Source organism: Acinonyx jubatus, chromosome C1 (genome assembly GCF_027475565.1).
Source record: "Acinonyx jubatus isolate Ajub_Pintada_27869175 chromosome C1, VMU_Ajub_asm_v1.0, whole genome shotgun sequence".
NCBI classification, from domain to species: Eukaryota; Metazoa; Chordata; class Mammalia; order Carnivora; family Felidae; genus Acinonyx; species Acinonyx jubatus.
Window position 1 is genome coordinate 4,307,912 of NC_069381.1, and position 18,377 is coordinate 4,326,288.

At 59.3% G+C, this 18,377-nt stretch overlaps 2 protein-coding genes across 5 annotated transcripts; both read left to right on the top strand.

The window, feature by feature from the left end:
- The first annotated feature begins 1,209 nt into the window (after nt 1-1,209).
- PHF13 (PHD finger protein 13) lies at nt 1,210-7,148 on the top strand. The gene is made up of 4 exons (XM_027060547.2): nt 1,210-1,563; nt 3,968-4,069; nt 5,333-5,867; nt 6,384-7,148. Exons 1-4 carry the CDS (start codon nt 1,525-1,527, stop codon nt 6,608-6,610), a joined length of 903 nt encoding a protein of 300 aa, XP_026916348.1. The 5' UTR covers nt 1,210-1,524; the 3' UTR covers nt 6,611-7,148.
- A 2,866-nt stretch (nt 7,149-10,014) lies between these two features.
- THAP3 (THAP domain containing 3) lies at nt 10,015-17,692 on the top strand. 4 transcript variants are annotated; one of them, XM_053206383.1, is made up of 5 exons: nt 10,015-10,146; nt 13,135-13,327; nt 16,419-16,505; nt 16,844-16,942; nt 17,215-17,692. In XM_053206383.1, the coding sequence occupies exons 1-5, from the start codon at nt 10,073-10,075 to the stop codon at nt 17,473-17,475; spliced, it is 714 nt and encodes a 237-aa protein (XP_053062358.1). In that variant the 5' UTR covers nt 10,015-10,072; the 3' UTR covers nt 17,476-17,692. The 4 variants fall into 4 exon arrangements, with proteins under 4 accessions (XP_053062358.1, XP_026916349.1, XP_026916351.1 ...); XM_027060548.2 differs by having other exon boundaries at nt 16,419-16,481; XM_027060550.2 differs by having other exon boundaries at nt 16,419-16,481; nt 17,344-17,692.
- The last annotated feature ends 685 nt before the right edge of the window (nt 17,693-18,377 follow it).

The following is an 18,377-nucleotide window of genomic DNA, read 5'->3' on the forward strand; positions in this document are numbered from 1 at the left end:
CAACATAGCATTCACTCCCGCAGAAATAACCTGCAAGAGATTCTTCCAATCATCTTTTTCGATTTAGTGAGTCAAGGAGTCGTTTTTGTGATTCAAATTAAAAATTTTATGTCACTCCTCTTTAACACAGTTCCTTTGTCTTCGAAGCTACCAAACATTTATTGAATCATCTATAGGCTTTTTTCTTTTAAACGCTTATCAAAAATGTTCAAGAACGATCAGGCCTCCTCTGGTAATTTTATCAGAGCGGTTAATTTTCAACTAAGTGTTCAATGTCAATCAACCTTCAACATATAAAGTTGTAAAATACTCAGCGGTCCAGCGTTTAAACACCGCAAACTTCTCAATTAAATATCAATAAAATCAATGTCAATACCAAACATCTTTACTAGGTTTCTCCCTCACCCACTGTTGTAATCCTGTGAGAATATATTCAGAAGATAATGCCATTAAAGTAAGAAAGCAGGGGCAGTCCCAAGATGAGGCAGAGAGAAAAAAGAAAAAAAAATCTAATTTAAGGCTAACATCTTCCAAAACATCGATGATGCTAGCACAGTTTCTAAAAACGCAGTAACTCGGCACCCCAAAGTGGATCCTACAGATACCAGGAGGTCCTCGGTCCCGCCGCCCCAGGACCCGTGGGACAGGAGGAGTGGGCCAGAATACCCCCACCGCGAAAACAAGTTCGCACCGCCGACCCGAGCCCAGGGGCGGCCGCGACGTCAGCGCCTGTCGCCCCCGCCGCCCCCAGTCCCGCCCGGGCCGCGGGGACCACGGTCCCACAAAGGGGCCCGAACCCCAAGTCCCAAAGGAGACGCCAGTCGCCGCCCCCGCCCTCCTGGTCCAAAGCCGTCAGCCCCGCCCCCACCCGCCGAGGCGACCCCCGCCCCCGCGGAGACCGCGGCGCTACCGCTCGCACCGCCCCTCCCCCACCGCCGAGCCGGAGCAAGCCTCCGCACCTCCCCCGCTCCGGAGCCTCAGGTCCCGGAGACACCGCCCCCAGAAACGGGGCAGTCGCCGCGGAGCTCTATGGGGCTTGTAGTCCGCGAGGAGGCCTTTGTGCGCCTTAGAGGCGGAGCTGGGACCACTACTTCCACAGTGCCCCGCGCCCGCCCCCGCGCCTTTGGCTTCCCGTCGCCCACAGACTACATCTCCCGACAGCCCTCGCGGCTCTCCCGCCCTCCCTCCCGAGACACGAGCCGAACTGGGCGTCAGGTCGGGGAGCGGGTCGGGTTCCCGCTCGCCGCCGCCACCGCCCCCCGCAGCGACTCTCCCGCCTCTCCCGCCGCGCCGGCCGCAGGAGCTGCATCGCCAACTCTGCTCGGCCGTGGAGCCGCCGGCCCGGGAGCACAGAGCCCGGGACGCAACACGCCGAACCCCTCATCACCTCCAGCCGGGGCGACCCCTCCCGGGTCCGCCCTCGTTCTGCGCTGCCGCCGGAGCCCCCAGCCCTGAGCGGCTCCGCGGCCCGGCGCCCGCACCCCGGCCCCTGCACTCCCGTAGCCGCCGCCCCCCACCCTGAACATGGACTCCGACTCTTGCGCCGCCGCCTTCCACCCGGAGGTGAGTGAGGGCTGCGTCCGGATCGCCCCTGACCACCCCCACTCCAGTCCTGGCGCTCCCCGCAGCCGGACCCCCGCCGGCCCAGCGCCGCCCTCCCCTCCCCCGGCCTTCCCTCGTCGCCCCCTTGGGCGCTCAACCCCGCCCCCCACTCGGGCCCGCGCCCGGTCCTCCCAGCCGGCCCTCGCCTCGGCGTCCCTCCCGCGGGCGTCCGCGTCTTCCCGGCGCCCGCTTCCCTCGGGTCGCCGCGCCCACCCCTCCCCGGCCTCGCGTAGCTCCGGGACCTGTCTGCGCCCCCGGCCCCTCCCCGCCGGCTTGGCTTACTCCTTCCCCGCCCCCGGGGACTCGGTCCCAGCCGCCGCCTCGCGTTCCCGCTTCTCGGACGAGCCCCCTCCCCCCCTCCCGGAGGGGCTCGTGGTCCCCCTCGGACCGGGACTCCGCTCCGCGCGCCCCCGCCTGCTCCCTTAATCCCCAGGGCCCGGTAGTCCGCGCCCCGCCCCCTGACTCCCGCGCGGCCCCCGCCCCCTCCGGCTCCGGGGGCCTACTCCTGCCGGGTCCCCACCCCCGCAAACACCCGAATCGAGCCCCCCACCCTCCGCGCGCTCTCCTCCCCCTCCGGGGCCCCCGCCCCCCGGCCGCGGGCTCTCTCGCCCCGCCCCGGCTCCCCCTCCTTCCGGGGATCGGCCCTCGGTTCTCCCGGGCGGCCCCTCCGGCGCCCCCGCCTCGGTCCCCTCTCGCTCCCGATGTCCGCCGGGCTCGGGTGCGGGTCCCGGCTCGAGCGGGTGGGGGAGGCGGCGGCGGGCGCGTTGGCTCGCCGCGCCGCCGCCTTGGGGGTTCGCGGGGCCCACCAGCCCCGGACCCCGAATCCTGCCCGGCCTCCCGCGCCCCCTCCCCCGCGGGATGGGCCCCGCACCTTCCGGGGCCGAGTGTCGGCGGGGGGCGGCTTCCGCGGAGGGCGGGGAGGGGGCCGCACCGCCATCTGCTTTTCCTAAAGGCGGCGGGGCGGCGAGGCGGGCGGGCGCGGTGGGGGCGGCGCGGGTCCCTCCGCCCCGGGCCCGAGGGCGCCGCCGCCTTGCGCTCCGCGTCCAGGCCCCTGACCCACTTTTGCGCGTTCCCCGCCGAAATAAAAGTTCGCCCCGAGAGTTTGAGGGCCGAGGGCCGCGGCCCTCCCACCGTGGCCGGAGCGCGGGCGGTCAGTGCTTCCCGGGGATGGGGGCAGGGTCTCTGCGCCGCAGGAAATGCCGGGTACCTCTCTGAGGCCGGTGCTCCGCCGACCTGCGCGCCCCTCGGGTCCCAGCGGCGGGGGGGGGGGGGGGGGGCGGGGGGGAGGAGGGGGTCTGCTAGAACCAAGTTGAAAAAATAAGCGGAGCCTTTGGAAGGAAACCTGCGGGCGGCGCGCCGGTGCCGCGCCGCTTTCTGGGCCCACCGTCCTGGGGAGGGGCTGGGCTGGGTCCAGGAACCCACCCCCCAGCTTTCTGTCCCGCTTTCACCCTAGCAGGGTAGGGGGTCCCTGGGTTCTGGAAATGGGAGCTGAGCACGTAAGGATGGGGTTGGGATGGGTGCTAAAATGCCTGAAGGAAATCTCGGTAAATAAGCTAGCCGAATAAACCAAAATTAAGGAGAGTTGTTTTGCTTTTTAGCAAATAAAGGTTCGTTCTCCCCGAGCTGCTCTTTTTCGGGAGAAAACCCCTTTTTGTTAAGGACGTTTCTAGATTGAATGGAGACAGGACACACAAGCCAAAATCCTCTAGTATTTCATCCAGTATTTCTTCTTCCTGCAAGTTAAGCCTAGGAACAACGTTCCTGGTTTAATTTCTGAGTCGGGGAGCATTTGGGTGCTGGCCCCCTGGACGCTGGGTGTTGCAGCAGCGGAGGGCCGAGCGGAAGTGGCCTCTCCTGGAGGAGAGCGCCCAGGAGGAGGAGGAGTTCCTCCCTGGCTGGGGAGGGGTCAGACCTGAGTTGAGTTCTGAAGGGTAAGAAGTAGTTGACTTTGAAATCACTTAAAAATATTTGGATTACAGCTGCAGCTGGAGTTTATTTTCAAAATGGAAAATCTGTAGCAAAAACACAGTTATTAGAGCTCCTGATAGGTCTGCAGACAGTGATAATGTTGGAAAATGCCACAGGAGCACAAGAAATAGATTCTTGCGCATGTTGTTATCTGCCCACCAGTGCCCCAGTGTTTGCCCTTGGCAAAACACCACAATACCCTTCTTTCAGCCTCCTGAGTACAGTGCTATTTCTCGGACCCAAACCTACCTTATCTTGTTTCTGGAGTGTTTGTAAATCTAACCGTGTATTTTCAAGTGGTTGACGAGAACATCTCCAGCTGGCTTAGTTTTGTTTCTGTGGTTCCATCTCCAAGTGCCTACTTTCAAACACACCCCGTTTTCTCGCCTGCTAACAGGAGTGCTCCCCCAGTTACAAGAGGCGCAGGACTGTGGAGGATTTCAACAAATTCTGCACCTTTGTCTTGGCCTATGCTGGCTACATTCCTTATCCGAAGGAGGTAATCTTCAGGGCCACCCTTCTTGCTGGCAGTGAAGCCAGTGGCAGGGTGGGGGTCTGGAACGGGTGGGGTGGGGGGACTTCAGACGGCTGTCAGGTAGAAATCTTTCTAGGAAACTTAGACCTGTCTGGGAGGTGGTTTCTAAAACTCAGATAGAAAACATAGGCTTGTCTAAAAATGGTTTAATAAACTTTAAGCGTTTGCTTGCAAATAACATGTTTCCTGTCCGCCCGCTCTGAATGTCCGGTGCAGATGCAGTGCCTACAGTGGCCGGGCGGCGTTCTTGGTCTTTATGATCTATGAGACAGGTGCTGTTATTTATCCCCATTTTAAAGACGAAGACGCTGGGGCACTCCTCGCCCTGGGTTCCAGGCTAATTACAGTGGCAGAGCCTGGGGTTCAGCCGGACGGTTAGGCCCGGTCTACACTGTTCTGGTGAGCAGCTCTCCACTTGCTTTGCACACCATGTTACAGTGTCTTCAGGGACTTGTGGCCCAAATCCCCTGTGTTTTAAGGGATTTCTTTTCTCCTTGCTAAGTAACTAACGGGCAGGACTGAGGACCACCATGGTCATAGTGTTGAAGCTTGTATTATACAGGTGTCAAAAGAAAGGAAAGTTTATTAAGAGGTCAGAGTCCAGCATTGGCTTATGACTTCTGTTTGCCGTGGACGTGGATAAGTGTGTCTTTTGTACCACGCAGAATGTTGCCACTGTTTGTAAATAAAATGCTTGACTGGTCTGAAGGAACCACAGAGATTAGCTCATGGCTTTGGAGCTATGATTACCTACTTTGATTTTGCAGTATTTGGGGGGATGTCTCCAGTTTTGAAGAAGAGTGTCAGGAAACTCCCAAAACTAATTTAAATTCACTTAATTAAAAAAAAAATACACCCCTTGGGAGGACAAACAGACAGGAGGTATTACAATCGGGGAAAGATAAGGGGCTTTCAGAGGGTGTCCTTGGCACTTTTCTAGATACTTGTTGGGCATCGAATGAGTTCCTGGCTCTGGTCCAGGGGCTGAGGGTTCAGCAAGAGAAGGTTTTCCTCCTCGGGGGTTAACATTCTATCTGGAAGGTCACGGTAGAGTGCTCATGACACCATTCCTAAAGAGTACTGCCTGTGAGAGCCGAGAAGGTCACGGTTCTGATAGCCCTGGTCTGTAGGCCTGACCGGCTGCGGACACTCTGCCTGTGGCTAGCTCTTGTTGCCGGGGACCGGCCGAAACACTCGGACCCCACGCCTGTGCTTCTGTCCTTTCAGGAGCTCCCTTTGAGGAGCAGCCCCAGCCCTGCCAACAGCACCGCTGGTACCATCGACAGTGACGGCTGGGACGCTGGTTTCACCGACATGGCGTCCGCGGTACCCTTGCCGGTCTCTGACCGCTGCTTTGGCCACCTGCAGCCGAGCCTCCTGCAGCGAGCCAAGCCCAGTAACTTCTTGCTGGACAGAAAGAAAACGGACAAGCTGAAGAAGAAGAAGAAGAGGAAGCGGAGGGACAGTGATGTGCCTGTGAAGGAGGGGTACATGGGGAGCTTGCTGAAGCTGGAAGCCGCTGACCCCTATGTAGAGACCCCCACAAGTCCCACCCTGCAGGATATCCCCCAGGCTCCCGGCGACCCCTGCTCGGGCTGGGACTCTGACACTCCTTCCAGCGGATCTTGTGTCACAGTGTCACCTGATCAGGTCAAAGAAATAAAGACTGAAGGCAAACGGACTATTGTCCGGCAGGGAAAGCAGGTGGTGTTCCGGGACGAGGACAGCACCGGCAATGATGAGGACATAATGGTGGATTCGGGTGAGTGGTCCCCGGAGGAGTGCCACGCGAGTGGCTGGTGGTCCGAAGAGCAGGGGGTGTAGGCAGCAGTTTTGGAACGGTCCCTTCCTGGCAGTGGGACAGCAGAGTGTGCCCCGCCATCTCTAGGGGAGGAAGGGAGAAGAAGGTGGACACTGAGGTGTTTAGGAAGTGGTGGGGGAGGGGGTGATTGCGGCTGGAGACAGCTGAGATTCCGGGACAGGCCTCCAAATACAAAAATAAGCTAGCTTCTAAGTCCACCTCTCGTGGCTAATTCCTGGTGCCACACATTTCAGTGGCTTCGTTCACGCATTTGCTCCGCTTTCAGAGAGGGGAGCACTTCCGAGGGCCCTGCCCGTCTGATAGCCCTGCCCTTAGTGCAAGTTGAAGTCCGTGCATTTGGTGAAGATCGGGCTTTACTGCAGCTCAGCTGCCTGGACCCACTGGAGGAGCGGGTGGGATGGGGAGAGGTCACAGGAAGGTTCTTCCCCTCCCCTTACATGTGTCTCCCCTTTTCAGATGACGACTCCTGGGACCTCGTCACCTGCTTCTGCATGAAACCGTTCGCCGGCCGCCCTATGATTGAGTGTAACGAGTGCCACACCTGGATTCACCTGTCCTGTGCGAAAATCCGGAAATCCAATGTTCCGGAAGTGTTTGTCTGCCAGAAGTGCCGGGACTCCAAGTTCGACATCCGCCGCTCCAACCGTTCTCGGATGGGCTCACGGAAACTGTTTCTGGACTGACTGTCGGTGCGCGAGGAGACCACGGGCGAGGAATCGGAAGGGACGATGGGCTTTTTGGCCCGTCTCTTAGTTGAGCACAGAACTCTCAGCTCTGGTGTGGGTAGACCCCTGCCATTCAGGTGCCTAAGCAAAAGGACAGGCTGTCCAAGGTATACCCTGTATATAGCCAGTGACTGAATAAAATCCTCGTTGGCCAAAGCTGCTGCCAGAGCCGTGTTCTCTGCAGTGGAGGTGGACTCAACACTCAAGTACAGTGGGTTTGGTTCAGCTGAAAAGGAGGGTACGTGGTAGTGGTGAACCCTTGCTGTCATTTTGTTAACAAGCTCCCTCCGCTGGGAACGGGTGCGAGCTGTTACCCGCTTCCGCTGTCTCGGGAGAGGAGATGTTCGGTTTCCCGGGCCTGTTAGTGAACAGCCATACGTGTAAGCTTTCTCTCGAGTGTAAGTCTTTGACCATAAGTGTCTGTACAGCAACCATCAAGCTGCCCCAACCTTCGTGGTCTGCCCTCTCTCCCTGCTGTGGTTGCTGCTGTCCCCCCCTCACCCCCCCCCACCCCCACCCCCACTGCTGGCTGCCAGCTAGAGTCCTCTGGTCTTGCTCTGGGAGGAGCCCCGGGGTGGAGGCCAGCTAACGATCCCTAGGTTTCCTTCTGTTTGTTAAAAGGGACAGTATGTGGCCACTTCTCGGTGGAAAAGGGGTTGGTTGGGGGGGTTGAGGTGGCCCGTGTTCATAACTCAGTTTCCTGTTTTGCACGATGTAAAAAACCTGTCTTTTTGCACGATATAGCCAAAAGTATTGGCAGTTTTCTGCCTGGGTGCCCTTTTCAGTTGGTGGATGAGGTCCTGGGGTGCCCGGCAAGCTGTTCTCCAGCGAGAGGGCCCTTGGATCCGGTCCTCCTCTTTCCCTCACCTTACTCCAGTAGCAGCAGGAAGGTTAGGCAGTCACTGGGGAATGGTGTTCCTCTACATAATGAGGTAAGGAAAACTTGGGGGGAGGCCTCTCCTGTGGTTGATTCTCAGTATGCTCTCACACAGGCTGGCCCGCTGGTTTCACGGGGCAAGGTTAGGATTTGAAGTCTTTTTTTTTTTTTTTTTTTTTTGGTTTGAATTGGTGTGTGAGTGATAGGGTAACATTGGTCTCCAGGAATATACCATTGGACGGTGCAGACCTCCTTAGATCTGAATCAGGACCCTGGACTGGGGAGACTCCTGTGCAGGCCAGCTCTGGAGAAGCCAGGGAGTTTGCGCCTGCAGCTCCACAGGGCTCTGCTCAAGGGCAGGGGACACGGGTGGCTCTGGGGCCTGGAGGGAGAGGAAGGCTTCCGCTTTCTCCGAAGTTGACAGTGCTCTTGAGCAGTTCAAACACTCTTCTCAAAAATTTTTTTTTTTTTTGTAAATGGATGGGTGTGTTTTCATACACATTGTTTCTTGTGAAGCATGAAAAGGGAAGGATGCCCAGCTTGGTGGGTCATACTTACATTTACAGTGGGGGTGGACCCCCCCAGTCTCTCTGTGGGGGGGGGGGGGTTGTCTCCATGTGGCACCCTTGTGTGGGGCCACCACGGACGGGGACTCTATTTGTATTCTCTCCCTTAGGCACAGTGGGGGGAGGTTGAACTCGAATTGGCTAATCAGAGCCCATTTTCTGTGCTAGTATCTTTCATGCTTCACCAGCCAACTGCCTTTTGTTTTGTTTTGTATTCTGTTGCGCATATTAACACAGAAATAGAAATAGTTTCTGAAACCTAGTTTATTGTGAAGATCCCCAAGGGGGAAGTTCTGCTGTAGAGAAAAATGGTGAGAAGCGGGCTTAGAACCAACCTTCTCCCCAGACAACTGTCTGGCTCTGATGAGGGCAAACGTCCAGGAAAAGTCGGAGAGGAATTTGCCAAAGATCTGCCCCATGACATTGCCTGTCCAGTGTCTTCACCATGAGAATAGCCAAAGTTCCAAAGTGGTTTTTTTTCTTTTTTTAAAACTCCACAAACTTTTAAAAGTGCATTTAAGAATATGTGTGATTTTACAGTGGGACTACCAGCCTGGGCGATTGCTGTATTGCTTTTAGAAGGTTCAATGCCTGGTGACGCCTCTGGAAGGTACTTAATACTCATTTTGATCTGTTTCCTTCGTTTCCTTTTTGTTCTTTTAACAGATCGATCTATCCCTGTGGGTGGTGTCTAGGAAGTCAAGACACCTTGGTTTTTGTGTTAGGTTGAGCTGGGCAGCTGCAATCAGCTTTATGCAAATTAGGCATGGCCCATCTAGGGGCTCCTGGTTGGTGGCTGATAAAGGGAGGGGAGGGAAAGATGTCACCCCAAAAGTAAGCCCCTCGCATTGGCATTGGCCAGGCCAGACACTTAACATCGTTTACATGGTTCTGTGTAATTATAAAGTTTATGTGTATAAAGCGAAGCTGTTTCTGTGAAACTGTATATTTTGTAAATAAATATATTGCTACTTTGAGGTTCCTGACTAGCTTCAGGTGTTTGTTTTCTGTGCTGAAGGGCGTAGCTGTGGCTGACCCCCGCCCCCCCCCCCCAACGGTGATCACACAGAGACTTGGGGAGATGAAGCCTGAGTTTGGTTTGGCAGGACGAAAAGTGCCCACAATGCTTCATATACCTCTCTAGTAAATTCTCCAGAAACAAACCGCAGTGTGAATAGCTTTCACCGTTTCATCACACTGTGTGCATCAGCCTGAATCCCCGTGAGTGGCTACCTGCTTTGTAAAAACTGCAGCCTCCCGTGAGGTTATGCAAGTGGGTTTGCAGTCTCCCAGGGGTGCTCGTCCTGCCCCTTTACGCTCTGGGGTCCCCATAGCCTGCTCCTTCTGTCCGCTGTGTCTGCCTACCTCTAACCTGAGACCCAACTGGTGGTCAACTAGTACCTCCAGTGACTTTTGAGCAGCCCAAATCTACGTTATTAACACCTGTTAAAACCTTAGAAATGCTGGCCAGCTTGGGCCGCGAGCCCTTCTCTGGTTTCCAGGTGTCCAAGGCTGTTTGGTGGGTGTGTCTTGATTCTTCAAAGCAAGGACCACGGGCTTTTTCGCGAATGGGTGGAACTTGCACCCGCGGCGCTTTTGGGGTGTCGGGCCTGAGCTGGGTCCGGGCGCACCCCCTTGACGGGGCACCCCGGAGCCCACCTGACTCTAGCGAGGCGGGCGGCAGAGAGAGCTCGCGAGGCGGGCCCAGGAGCCGAACAGAGGCAGGCCTGCCTCCGCCTCCCGGCGGTCCCGCCCCGCTCCCTGGCTCCACCCCGTCCACAGCCCAGCTCTCGTCCGCGGGCCCGGCAGTGCCCTGCAGGCCCCGCCTCGCCACGGTCCCCTCACTGCCCGCCGGCTCCGCCCCGCCCCGCCCGCAGGCCAGGCTTCGCCCCGCAGGCCCCGCCCCGCCCTCTGGCTCCGCCCCGCAGGCCCGACGCCGCCATCTTTGTTAGGGGCACCTGGGTCTGGTGTTTGGAGATGCCGAAGTCGTGCGCGGCCCGGCAGTGCTGCAACCGCTACAGCAGCCGCAGGAAGCAGCTCACCTTCCACCGGTGAGGGGCGGGGGCGCCGTGGGGCGCGGGGGCCCGGCCGCCGACACCCCTCGCCCGTCCGACCGGCCGCGACCCCCCGCCGGAGCCCAAGGCCTGGCGCGCTGGGCGGGGACGCCGGAGCCTCTGCCCGGCAGCCGGAGAGGCCCGAGGGCGTGTAGCGGGGCCCTTCGCAGAGGGGCCGGCGGCCCGGGGACCGGCGGGGTCACCGGCGGCCCTGTGCCGCCTTAGCCGGCCTCGGCGCGTGGGGAGACTGTCGGAGAGGCTGAGCAACCTGTCGGAGAGGCGCATCGGGAAGGTCTCGAGCAGAGGGGTCCGGCGTGGGCCGCCCCTCCCCAGGCCGCGCCCCGCAGCCCCTAGCACCCTCTGCAGTTCTGGTGCCTGTCGTCCCCGGGACTTGGTCTTGTTCGCGGGTGCATCCTGGAGCTTAGGTGCTCAGTGTGTACTGGCTGAATGCATTTCCAAATGAATGAGTGATGGTGACGGCCATCGGGTTTGCCTTGAGCTGGCCCCTTCTTAGCCCTGGCCAGACCTCCTGTCGTGAAGGGAGGGTGGCGTGCAGGAGTGAGAACGCTCCAGGGTGTCGGGGGAGTGGGGTCTGTCGCCGCGCTCGCAGCATGTCGGGCCTGGTGGGGTACCGGCTCTCTGCCCAAGAGAGCTCAGGTTCCAGCCACTGCCCGTGTTTGTGCTGCCTTTCGAGCACGACCCCGGGGCCAGCTGGGCACACTCTGCCCCCACTTCCTTTCCTATTATCATTTTCCTTTTCAAAGTAAATCTTTTTATTGAAGCGTAACATCTACAGAAAAGCGCACAAATCGTCTGCAGTCCGGCCCTTTCCACGAAGTGAACGTGGCGTCACTGCTGTGATTCATAATCTCACCAGCCCCTAGGGAACCCCCAGCCGCACCCCCTCCCTCCCCTCCTTCCCTCTCATCCCCAGGGGTGACCCATATCCTGCCATCTGTCAGCGTGGGGCGCTTTGGGCTGTTTTGAACTTCACACGTGGACTCCACTGTGCTTTTCTTGTGTCTCCTGCTCTGCCCGCCGCTGGCTGTGAGCCGCCCGCATGGAGCGCGGTGCCTTCCTCTCCGTCTGGAGCAGCGCTCCGCTGAACGAATATACCAGAATTGACCTGTTCTACAATGAAGGGCATTTGGGTGCCTCCGGTTTTTGGCCATTTCAAGCACGTCACCGTAGACGTTGCCGGGACAGGTCTTCCCCGTGCCCGTATCTGTTCCTTTCAGCCGGGCTTACGCCGGAGTGGACTTGCTCCGATTCTCTCTCCAACTCATTCAGGCTCTTGCCGCGGCCACTCCCACAAAAGTGCCCTGCCAGGTCCCCAGTAGCCCTTGGTGGCGGCCATCCTCATCTGCAGCATTTGGCCCAGCTGACCGCAGACCCCCGTGACACTCTCCCACTTGGCTTCTAGGGCACCCCATGACCTCTTCCTCTGTCACAGTGTCCCTTCTCAGACTCCTTTGCTGGGTCCTCCTCGTTTCCAACACTAGCCTTGGAGCCCTTCGGGGTGAGGGCCGTGGTCTTGTACCCTCCCCATTCCCTCTTACTCCCCAGGGCTCCGATCTCTCCCAGGCTTATGGCTTTACCACCCTTTACATGGGGATGGCCCCCACATTGACATACACCTTCTGACACGTGTCCCCCACCACTCCAGCGGGGACATGTAAGAGGTGCCTCACGTTTAACAGTTAACATAGAGAACCAAAATTCTGGTCCCCCAAACCTGCCCCCTCCCCCTCTACAGTACCTCCCTCTCCCATCTTAATCCATGAAACTCCTTCCTTCTCTTTTATTTTATGGCCCACAGGCAACCTTTGCCACACAGCTTTCAAAATACATCCCAGCTCTGCCTGCCTGTCACCCCTCTGCTGACATCCTGGTCCCGGTCACCAGGTGCCCTCCCTCTGCCATCACCGTCTGCCCACAGCCCCCACCCCCCTCCCACCAACTGCCCGCCTGCCAGCCAAGCCTGCCTCTGACCACAGCCCCATCCCGGTGCCTTTGCTCTTAGCCCTTCCCTCAGATATCCACGGGCTCATGCTCCTGCTTCCTTCCGCTTCTGCTCAAAGGCCGCACGGTGAGGACCTTCCCAGGGCTGGGTGGCCGCTGTGTTACATTCAGACCTTATCCTTTTTTTTTAAGTTGATTTTGAGGCGGAGTGAGGGGCAGAGAGTGAGAGGGAGAGAGAGAATCCCAGCCGAGCTCTGTTCAGCACAGAGACAGATGCGGGGCTCGAACTCATGAACCGTGAGATCATGCCCTCAGCCAGAATCAAGAGTCACATGCTGAACCGACTGAGCCACGCAGGTGCCCCTCGACCTAGTCCTTTCCTTCCGAGTGGCCAGCCGGGGCCTGAGAGCTGTGGTCAAGGCCCCGGGGGCTGTGCCGCTGCCGCTCAGGGCCCCCTCCGCGCCGGCTGAGAGCTCTGGCCAGGGCACGGAGGGCGGCCGCAGGTGCAGCGGCGGAGGGGGTCAGGGGCTGTGTGGGCAGAGACTTAGAGAGAGAGGGACTGGGGCACGCTCACGAACAGCATCACCTCACGTCTTAGGAAGCCTTCCTGACCACTTCCTACTCTTTATTCCTACACAGTCCAGATCTGTTTGGTTTACCGTCTGTTTTCCTATTCTCGAAGGTTGGCTCTATGAGGGTGGGACTGTCGTATTCATTCTTCCCTCCCAGTGCCCGGGGCAGGGCCGCACGTGGTAGGCTCCTGAGGGAGCTCACATGGGCTCACCCTGCAAGTATACCGTCAGAAGGTTTTCTGGCCACGTTCATGGCCCCAGGTTTCCTAATGATGCCATAACCGGCCCTGACAGAAACCTCCAGAAATTGGATGTGGATTAACAGAGTGAGATTATGGGATTTTCCAAGCTGTCTGCTAAAATACCTCGTGGGATTTTTCAGAGTTCAGAAGTCTACAGGGCCCACATCAGCTTTGCAAGTTCCTTCCTGTCTCCCTCCTTTGCCTCCTAGGTTCCCGTTCAGCCGCCCGGAGCTGCTGAAGGAATGGGTGCTGAACATTGGCCGGGGCAACTTCAAGCCCAAGCAGCACACGGTCATCTGCTCCGAGCACTTCCGACCTGAGTGCTTCAGCACCTTTGGAAACCGCAAAAACCTGAAGCAGAATGCCGTGCCCACAGTGTTTGCCTTTCAGGACGCCGCGCAGGTGAGCACACGGGGGACGGCCCAGCACGCGGGGTGGGGGCGTTTGTAGGGACAGCAAAGGTGGAGGCTGAGAACGAGCGAGCACAGTGCTGTCAGGCCTCCAGGGTTCAGAGCCCAGGGGCCCCACTGGCCGTGACCTTTGCTTTAGGTAATTTGCAGTTTGGAGCCCCTTTAAAAATGGATCACGCTTGGGGCGCCTGGGTGGCCGAGTTGGTCAGGCGTCCGCCTTCGGCTCAGGTCGTGATCTCATGACCTGTGGGTTTGAGCCCCCACATCGGGCTCTGCAGTGAGCGTGGAGCCTGCCTGGGATTCTCTCTCTCCCTCTCTCTCTGCCCCTCCCCCGCTCTTGCTTTCTTTCTCTCAAAAATAAATAAAAACTTAAAAACAAATATATATATATATATATTTGCGACCAGAAGCTGTTGAAGCAGCTGACTGGTGGGTGTGCCAAAAAGCTTGGTCCTCGATGTGTTTCACGTGTGCTGGGCTTGAGGCTGCACGGTGAGGACCTTCCCAGGGCTGGGTGGCCGCTGTGTTACATTCAGACCTCACCCTTTTGTTGTTTTTTTTTTTTAAGTTGATTTTGAGGCGGGGCGAGGGGCAGAGAGTGAGAGGGAGAGAGAGAATCCCAGCCGGGCTCTGTTCAGCACAGAGACAGATGCGGGGCTCGAACTCATGAACCGTGAGATCATGCCCTCAGCCAGAATCAAGAGTCAGATGCTGAACCGACTGAGCCACGCAGGTGCCCCTCGACCTAGTCCTTTCCTTCCGAGTGGCCAGACAGAGTGGCCAGACGGGGCCTGAGAGCTGTGGTCAAGGCCCCGGGGGCAGTGCCGCTGCCACTCAGGGGCCCCCCCGCGCCGGCTGAGAGCTCTGGCCAGGGCACCGACGGTGGCCACAGATGCAGTGGCGGAGGGGGTCAGGGGCTGTGTGGGTGGAGACGTAGAGAGAGAGGGACTGGGGGGCACGCTCACGAACAGCATCAGCTCGGGCCGGTCGGGGGGTGGCAGGGGCCGGATGGTGCCGGGCCTGGATAGACCGTGGCTTGTTGGGGGAGGCGAGTGGGGACGCGGCTGTGGCAGGCCCCCTCCGGCCGGGGCCTGTGGTGTCGCAGGGAGGTGCAGGTGGTCGCGAGAGCACGTGGACTCTGCAGACCCAGGAGGTGGGGCGGGGGGAGGGCAGCGCTTGCCGAGCCCCTGGAGGGTGGGGCTCCCGGGTGAGGCGGGCCCTGTGCACCCGGAGTTTGATTTCCCGGCGAGACACCGAAGGGCCGTGCCTGGTGGCGCGGGACGTGCAGGTTCGGCTCAGGAGAGAGCTCGCGGACCTTGGGACGTCGCGGCCACGAGGGGGATTATACTGAACTTCGTAAATCCCAGAGGTGTCCCGGAGTGTGGGCCGCACAGCGGGCACCTGTGTGAACCGGGAAGGCAGGGTTGTGGCGGAGCAGAGCCGAGGCCGACCCACCCAACCGCTACGCGTGCAGCGGCTGCTCCTGGGAGGGAGAGGGAAGGGAGTTACGGGGTGAGGACGCGTGAGCCCGTGTGCGGCCGTGAGCCCGGCAAGCCCCGCGTCGGGGCCTCTGCCCTCACGTGCCCTGGAGGGACCTCCAGCCGCCGTGTCCGTTGCCCCCACTGGCCTTCCTTCCCTTTGGGCCGGCTCCCTCGGGCACCACCATCAGCTGCCGCACTCGGCTGAGGGCAGGGATTTGTTTCACCAAGACTATGGCCTGAACAGACTAGGTTTTCTTCCTTCCTTCCTTCCTTCCTTCCTTCCTTCCTTCCTTCCTTCCTTCCTTCCTTCCTTCCTTCCTTCCTTCCTCTCTTTCTCTCTCTCTCTCTCTCTCTCTCTCTCTCTCTTTCTTTCAAGTTTATTTTGAGAGAGAGCGAGAGCGCGAGCTGGCATGAGCGGGGGGTGGGGGTGGGGAGGGAATCCCAAGCAGGCCCCGGGCTCATCACGGAGCTGACGCGGGGCTCGAACTCACGAACCCCGAGGTCATGACCTGAGCCAAAACGAAGAGGCAGACACTTAACCGACTGGGCCACCCAGGCGCCCCACAAAGCAGGTTCTCCATGCGTGTCTGTTTTTTTTGTTATTTCAGCATGGAAGGCCGTTTATTTTTGTTTGATATATATTCAATTTTGACTGGTAAGAACACTTAACGTGTGATCTACTCTCTTGACAGACGTAAAAAAAATTTTTTTTTTAACGTTTATTTAATTTTGAGACAGAGAGAGAGCACAAGCAGGGGGAGGTGCAGAGAGAGAGGGAGACATAGAATCCAAAGGAGGTGCCAGGCTCCGAGGTGTCAGCACAGAGCCCCATGTGGGGCTCGAACCCACGAAGCATGAGATCACAACCTGAGCTGAAGTCGGACGCTTAACCGACTGGGCCACCCAGGCGCCCCTTGGACAAACTTTTGAATGTACAACAGAGTACTGTTAACCACGGCACGATGTTTGTGCAGCAGAGTCCAGAATTTCGTCATTTTGCTTGACCCAAACTTTGTGCCCTCTGATCCGTCACCTTCTCCGTCAGTGCGTGTCGCTGATGGGAGTTTGACAGCTTCGCACGCGTTTGTGGTAAAAGGTTTGCCCCTGAAGTGACATTACAGTTTAAAGCTCGGGGGACGTCTGTGAGCCTGCCCCTGGGTGCTGTCCGTGCCTGGGGCCGGAAGCTAGCGTGGGCAGCTGGTTCTGGCCCCGTGGCCGGTGGCTCGGCTCCGTGGACGCCCCGGGACTGGCCGCAGGCCCTGAGTGGGATGTTGTCTCCTACGTGGCTGCCACTCAATGAGCCAAATGTGAGTCACCTACTACCACGCGCCTAGCATGTCAGGCCCTGGGGTGACACGTAGGAATTCGGTCTGTGGCTTCACGGGGCCTGTCCATGGGCCTCTGACCTAAGATTCGGGGAGAGAGAGAGACAGAGGTGGTGATGACAGCTGGGCCGGGTTCAGAGCGTCGTTTGAACACTCAGGGCTGGCTGAGCAGTGGGGACAGATGCACGCGGCCGGGCACCCGGTGGGGTTCTCGGGGTCTCCTCGGCCTCCCAGGAGCAGAGTCCGGGGCCTGTGTCCACTGCTCTGTCTCTTGCAGCTGGTGAGGGAGAACACGGACCCGGCCGGTGGGGGTACAGATGCGGACCCGGAGAAGGAGGAGGTGAGTCCGCGCTGGCACCCCCAAGTCAGGACCCCGGCCTCGACGGGGACACTGCGCGGCAGCACCTGCCCCGGGGCTGGCCTGCAGGGGTCTGTCCGCGCACTCCGCAGAAGCCAGGGTTGAGGATTCCAGGTTTTCCTAGAAAAGGGGAGGCGGAGCCTCCCGGGCCTCCTTCCTGTCTCACTGCGAGCATGGCGAGCATGTCGGCGTGGCTCGTGCCCGATTTCCGAGGGTCCGAGTCCAGGCCCCGAGGGGCAGGCTGGCTGTTAACTGTTTGCACCGGTCCCCTGGCCGCGGCCGTCCCCCGGGACGGCGTGAGGGGATCCCGGGTGTGCTGCCCGCTTCCGCCCTGCTGTCCCTAGGTGGTCTCCGAGGCGGGGCCCGCGGAGTGTGGCCTGGGGAGGAAGACGGACGCCGCCCTCGAAGCGCTGCCCCCGCACGCCGGCGGCCCCGTAGAACAGGTAAGATGCGGGGCCCGGGTACGAAGGCAGCGGGTGGTCGCTCGGGCTCCGCACGGGGGTGGGGGCTCCCTTCAAACAGAACGAAGCAATCCGGTGCCCAAGTGGGAGCCCCACAGCCCGTGGCCCCGATCTCGGACCCTCCGAGTAGAACGGGCAGGTGGGGACGTCAGGGGTGCTGTGGCATCAAGGGCCGGGCTGGGCCGTGTCCCCGCCCGCCACGCCCCGGCTCTCGGCCCTGGGCCCCGCCTCGCCTTCACGCGCTGTGTCCTCAGGTCTCGCCGCAGAGACCGCAGGGAAGCCGGGCGCCTGGTCAGCCGGCCAGCCCCGCACAGCCGTCCGATCACAGCTACGCCCTTTTGGACTTAGATGCCCTAAAAAAAAAACTCTTCCTGACTCTGAAGGAAAACGAGAAGCTCCGAAAACGCTTGAAGGCTCAGAGGCTGGTGATACAGAGGATGTCCAGCCGCCTCCGCGCCCACAGAGCGGGCCAGCTGGGACTCCAGGCCAGGCCGCCGCCAGAGCAGCAGAGCTGAGCCGCACGGCCAGGCTTTCCTGTCGGAGCCTCTCTGGGGGGGGTGGGACGGTGGCTCTGGGGCGCTGGCCGCGGACCTTTCAGTCCTGCCGCTGACAGGCAAAGGGACAGTGAGGCGTGCCGGGTCAAGCCCAGGTGAGGAGCCCGGGCCACCTCAGGGGAAGTTTAGTGGCATCAGCCCCAGGACAGGGCGGGACCGTGATCAAGAGGAGCTCGGTGCTCCCTTTCGACAAAAGCTTGGGCGGGGTCTTCAGAGCCACTGCATGGGGCGCCCCGGCTGGGGAGGAAGTGCACTTCCTGGCGGGGCAGCTGGGCCCAGGCCCTGGGTCACCTGGAGGACGGCGGCTGGAGCGAGATCAGGCGTGCCTCCTTCCCCCCTTCCCCGGCCCAGTCTGAGCGAAAGACCTAATAAAGCGTCTTCCTACGCCACCGGTTTTCCTTCTTTACTTGAAAACCAGTGTAGGAGTTCTGTTTCTCGAGAGCCTGGGTTACACCGTTTGCTTTCACAGTCGACCTGCATCAGTACCTGCTTTCGCTAACCTAAAGAGGGAGGAGGAGGATTTCCACTCTCGCGAGAAAAGGCGAAAAGCAGAACTAGCAACCGGTGTTGGTTCTGCACCGGGCACTGCCGGGCCGGGCCCCTTCCCCGGGAGCGAAGCTTGGCTTCGAGCCGCCGAGCGCCCAGCTGTCTGCGAGCCTCTGTGCTTCAGCTCGATTTTATGTGTCCTGTCCGTTAGTAAGATGTGGCCTAAAGTATCTGAAAAACCTGGGATGGTTTTTTTGGACTTGGGAATGCTCAGAACGTTTCCATACAAACGAACAGTAATTGCCTCTTCGCTTTATGCCACTGTGGCTTAAGGAAGGTTTCACAGGAGGGCTCTGTTCAGAGCGGTGGGAAGAGAT

Bases quoted from the DNA above. Each gene is read 5' to 3' on its own strand.
- PHF13 (XM_027060547.2), top strand. From the start codon at position 1,525: ATGGACTCCGACTCTTGCGCCGCCGCCTTCCACCCGGAG. The intron at 1,564-3,967 runs GTGAGTGAGGGC...GCCTGCTAACAG, and splicing joins CCGCCGCCTTCCACCCGGAG to GAGTGCTCCCCCAGTTACAA. The intron at 4,070-5,332 runs GTAATCTTCAGG...CTGTCCTTTCAG, and splicing joins ACATTCCTTATCCGAAGGAG to GAGCTCCCTTTGAGGAGCAG.
- THAP3 (XM_053206383.1), top strand. From the start codon at position 10,073: ATGCCGAAGTCGTGCGCGGCCCGGCAGTGCTGCAACCGCTACAGCAGC. The intron at 10,147-13,134 runs GTGAGGGGCGGG...TTTGCCTCCTAG, and splicing joins AAGCAGCTCACCTTCCACCG to GTTCCCGTTCAGCCGCCCGG. The intron at 16,943-17,214 runs GTAAGATGCGGG...CTGTGTCCTCAG, and splicing joins CCGGCGGCCCCGTAGAACAG to GTCTCGCCGCAGAGACCGCA.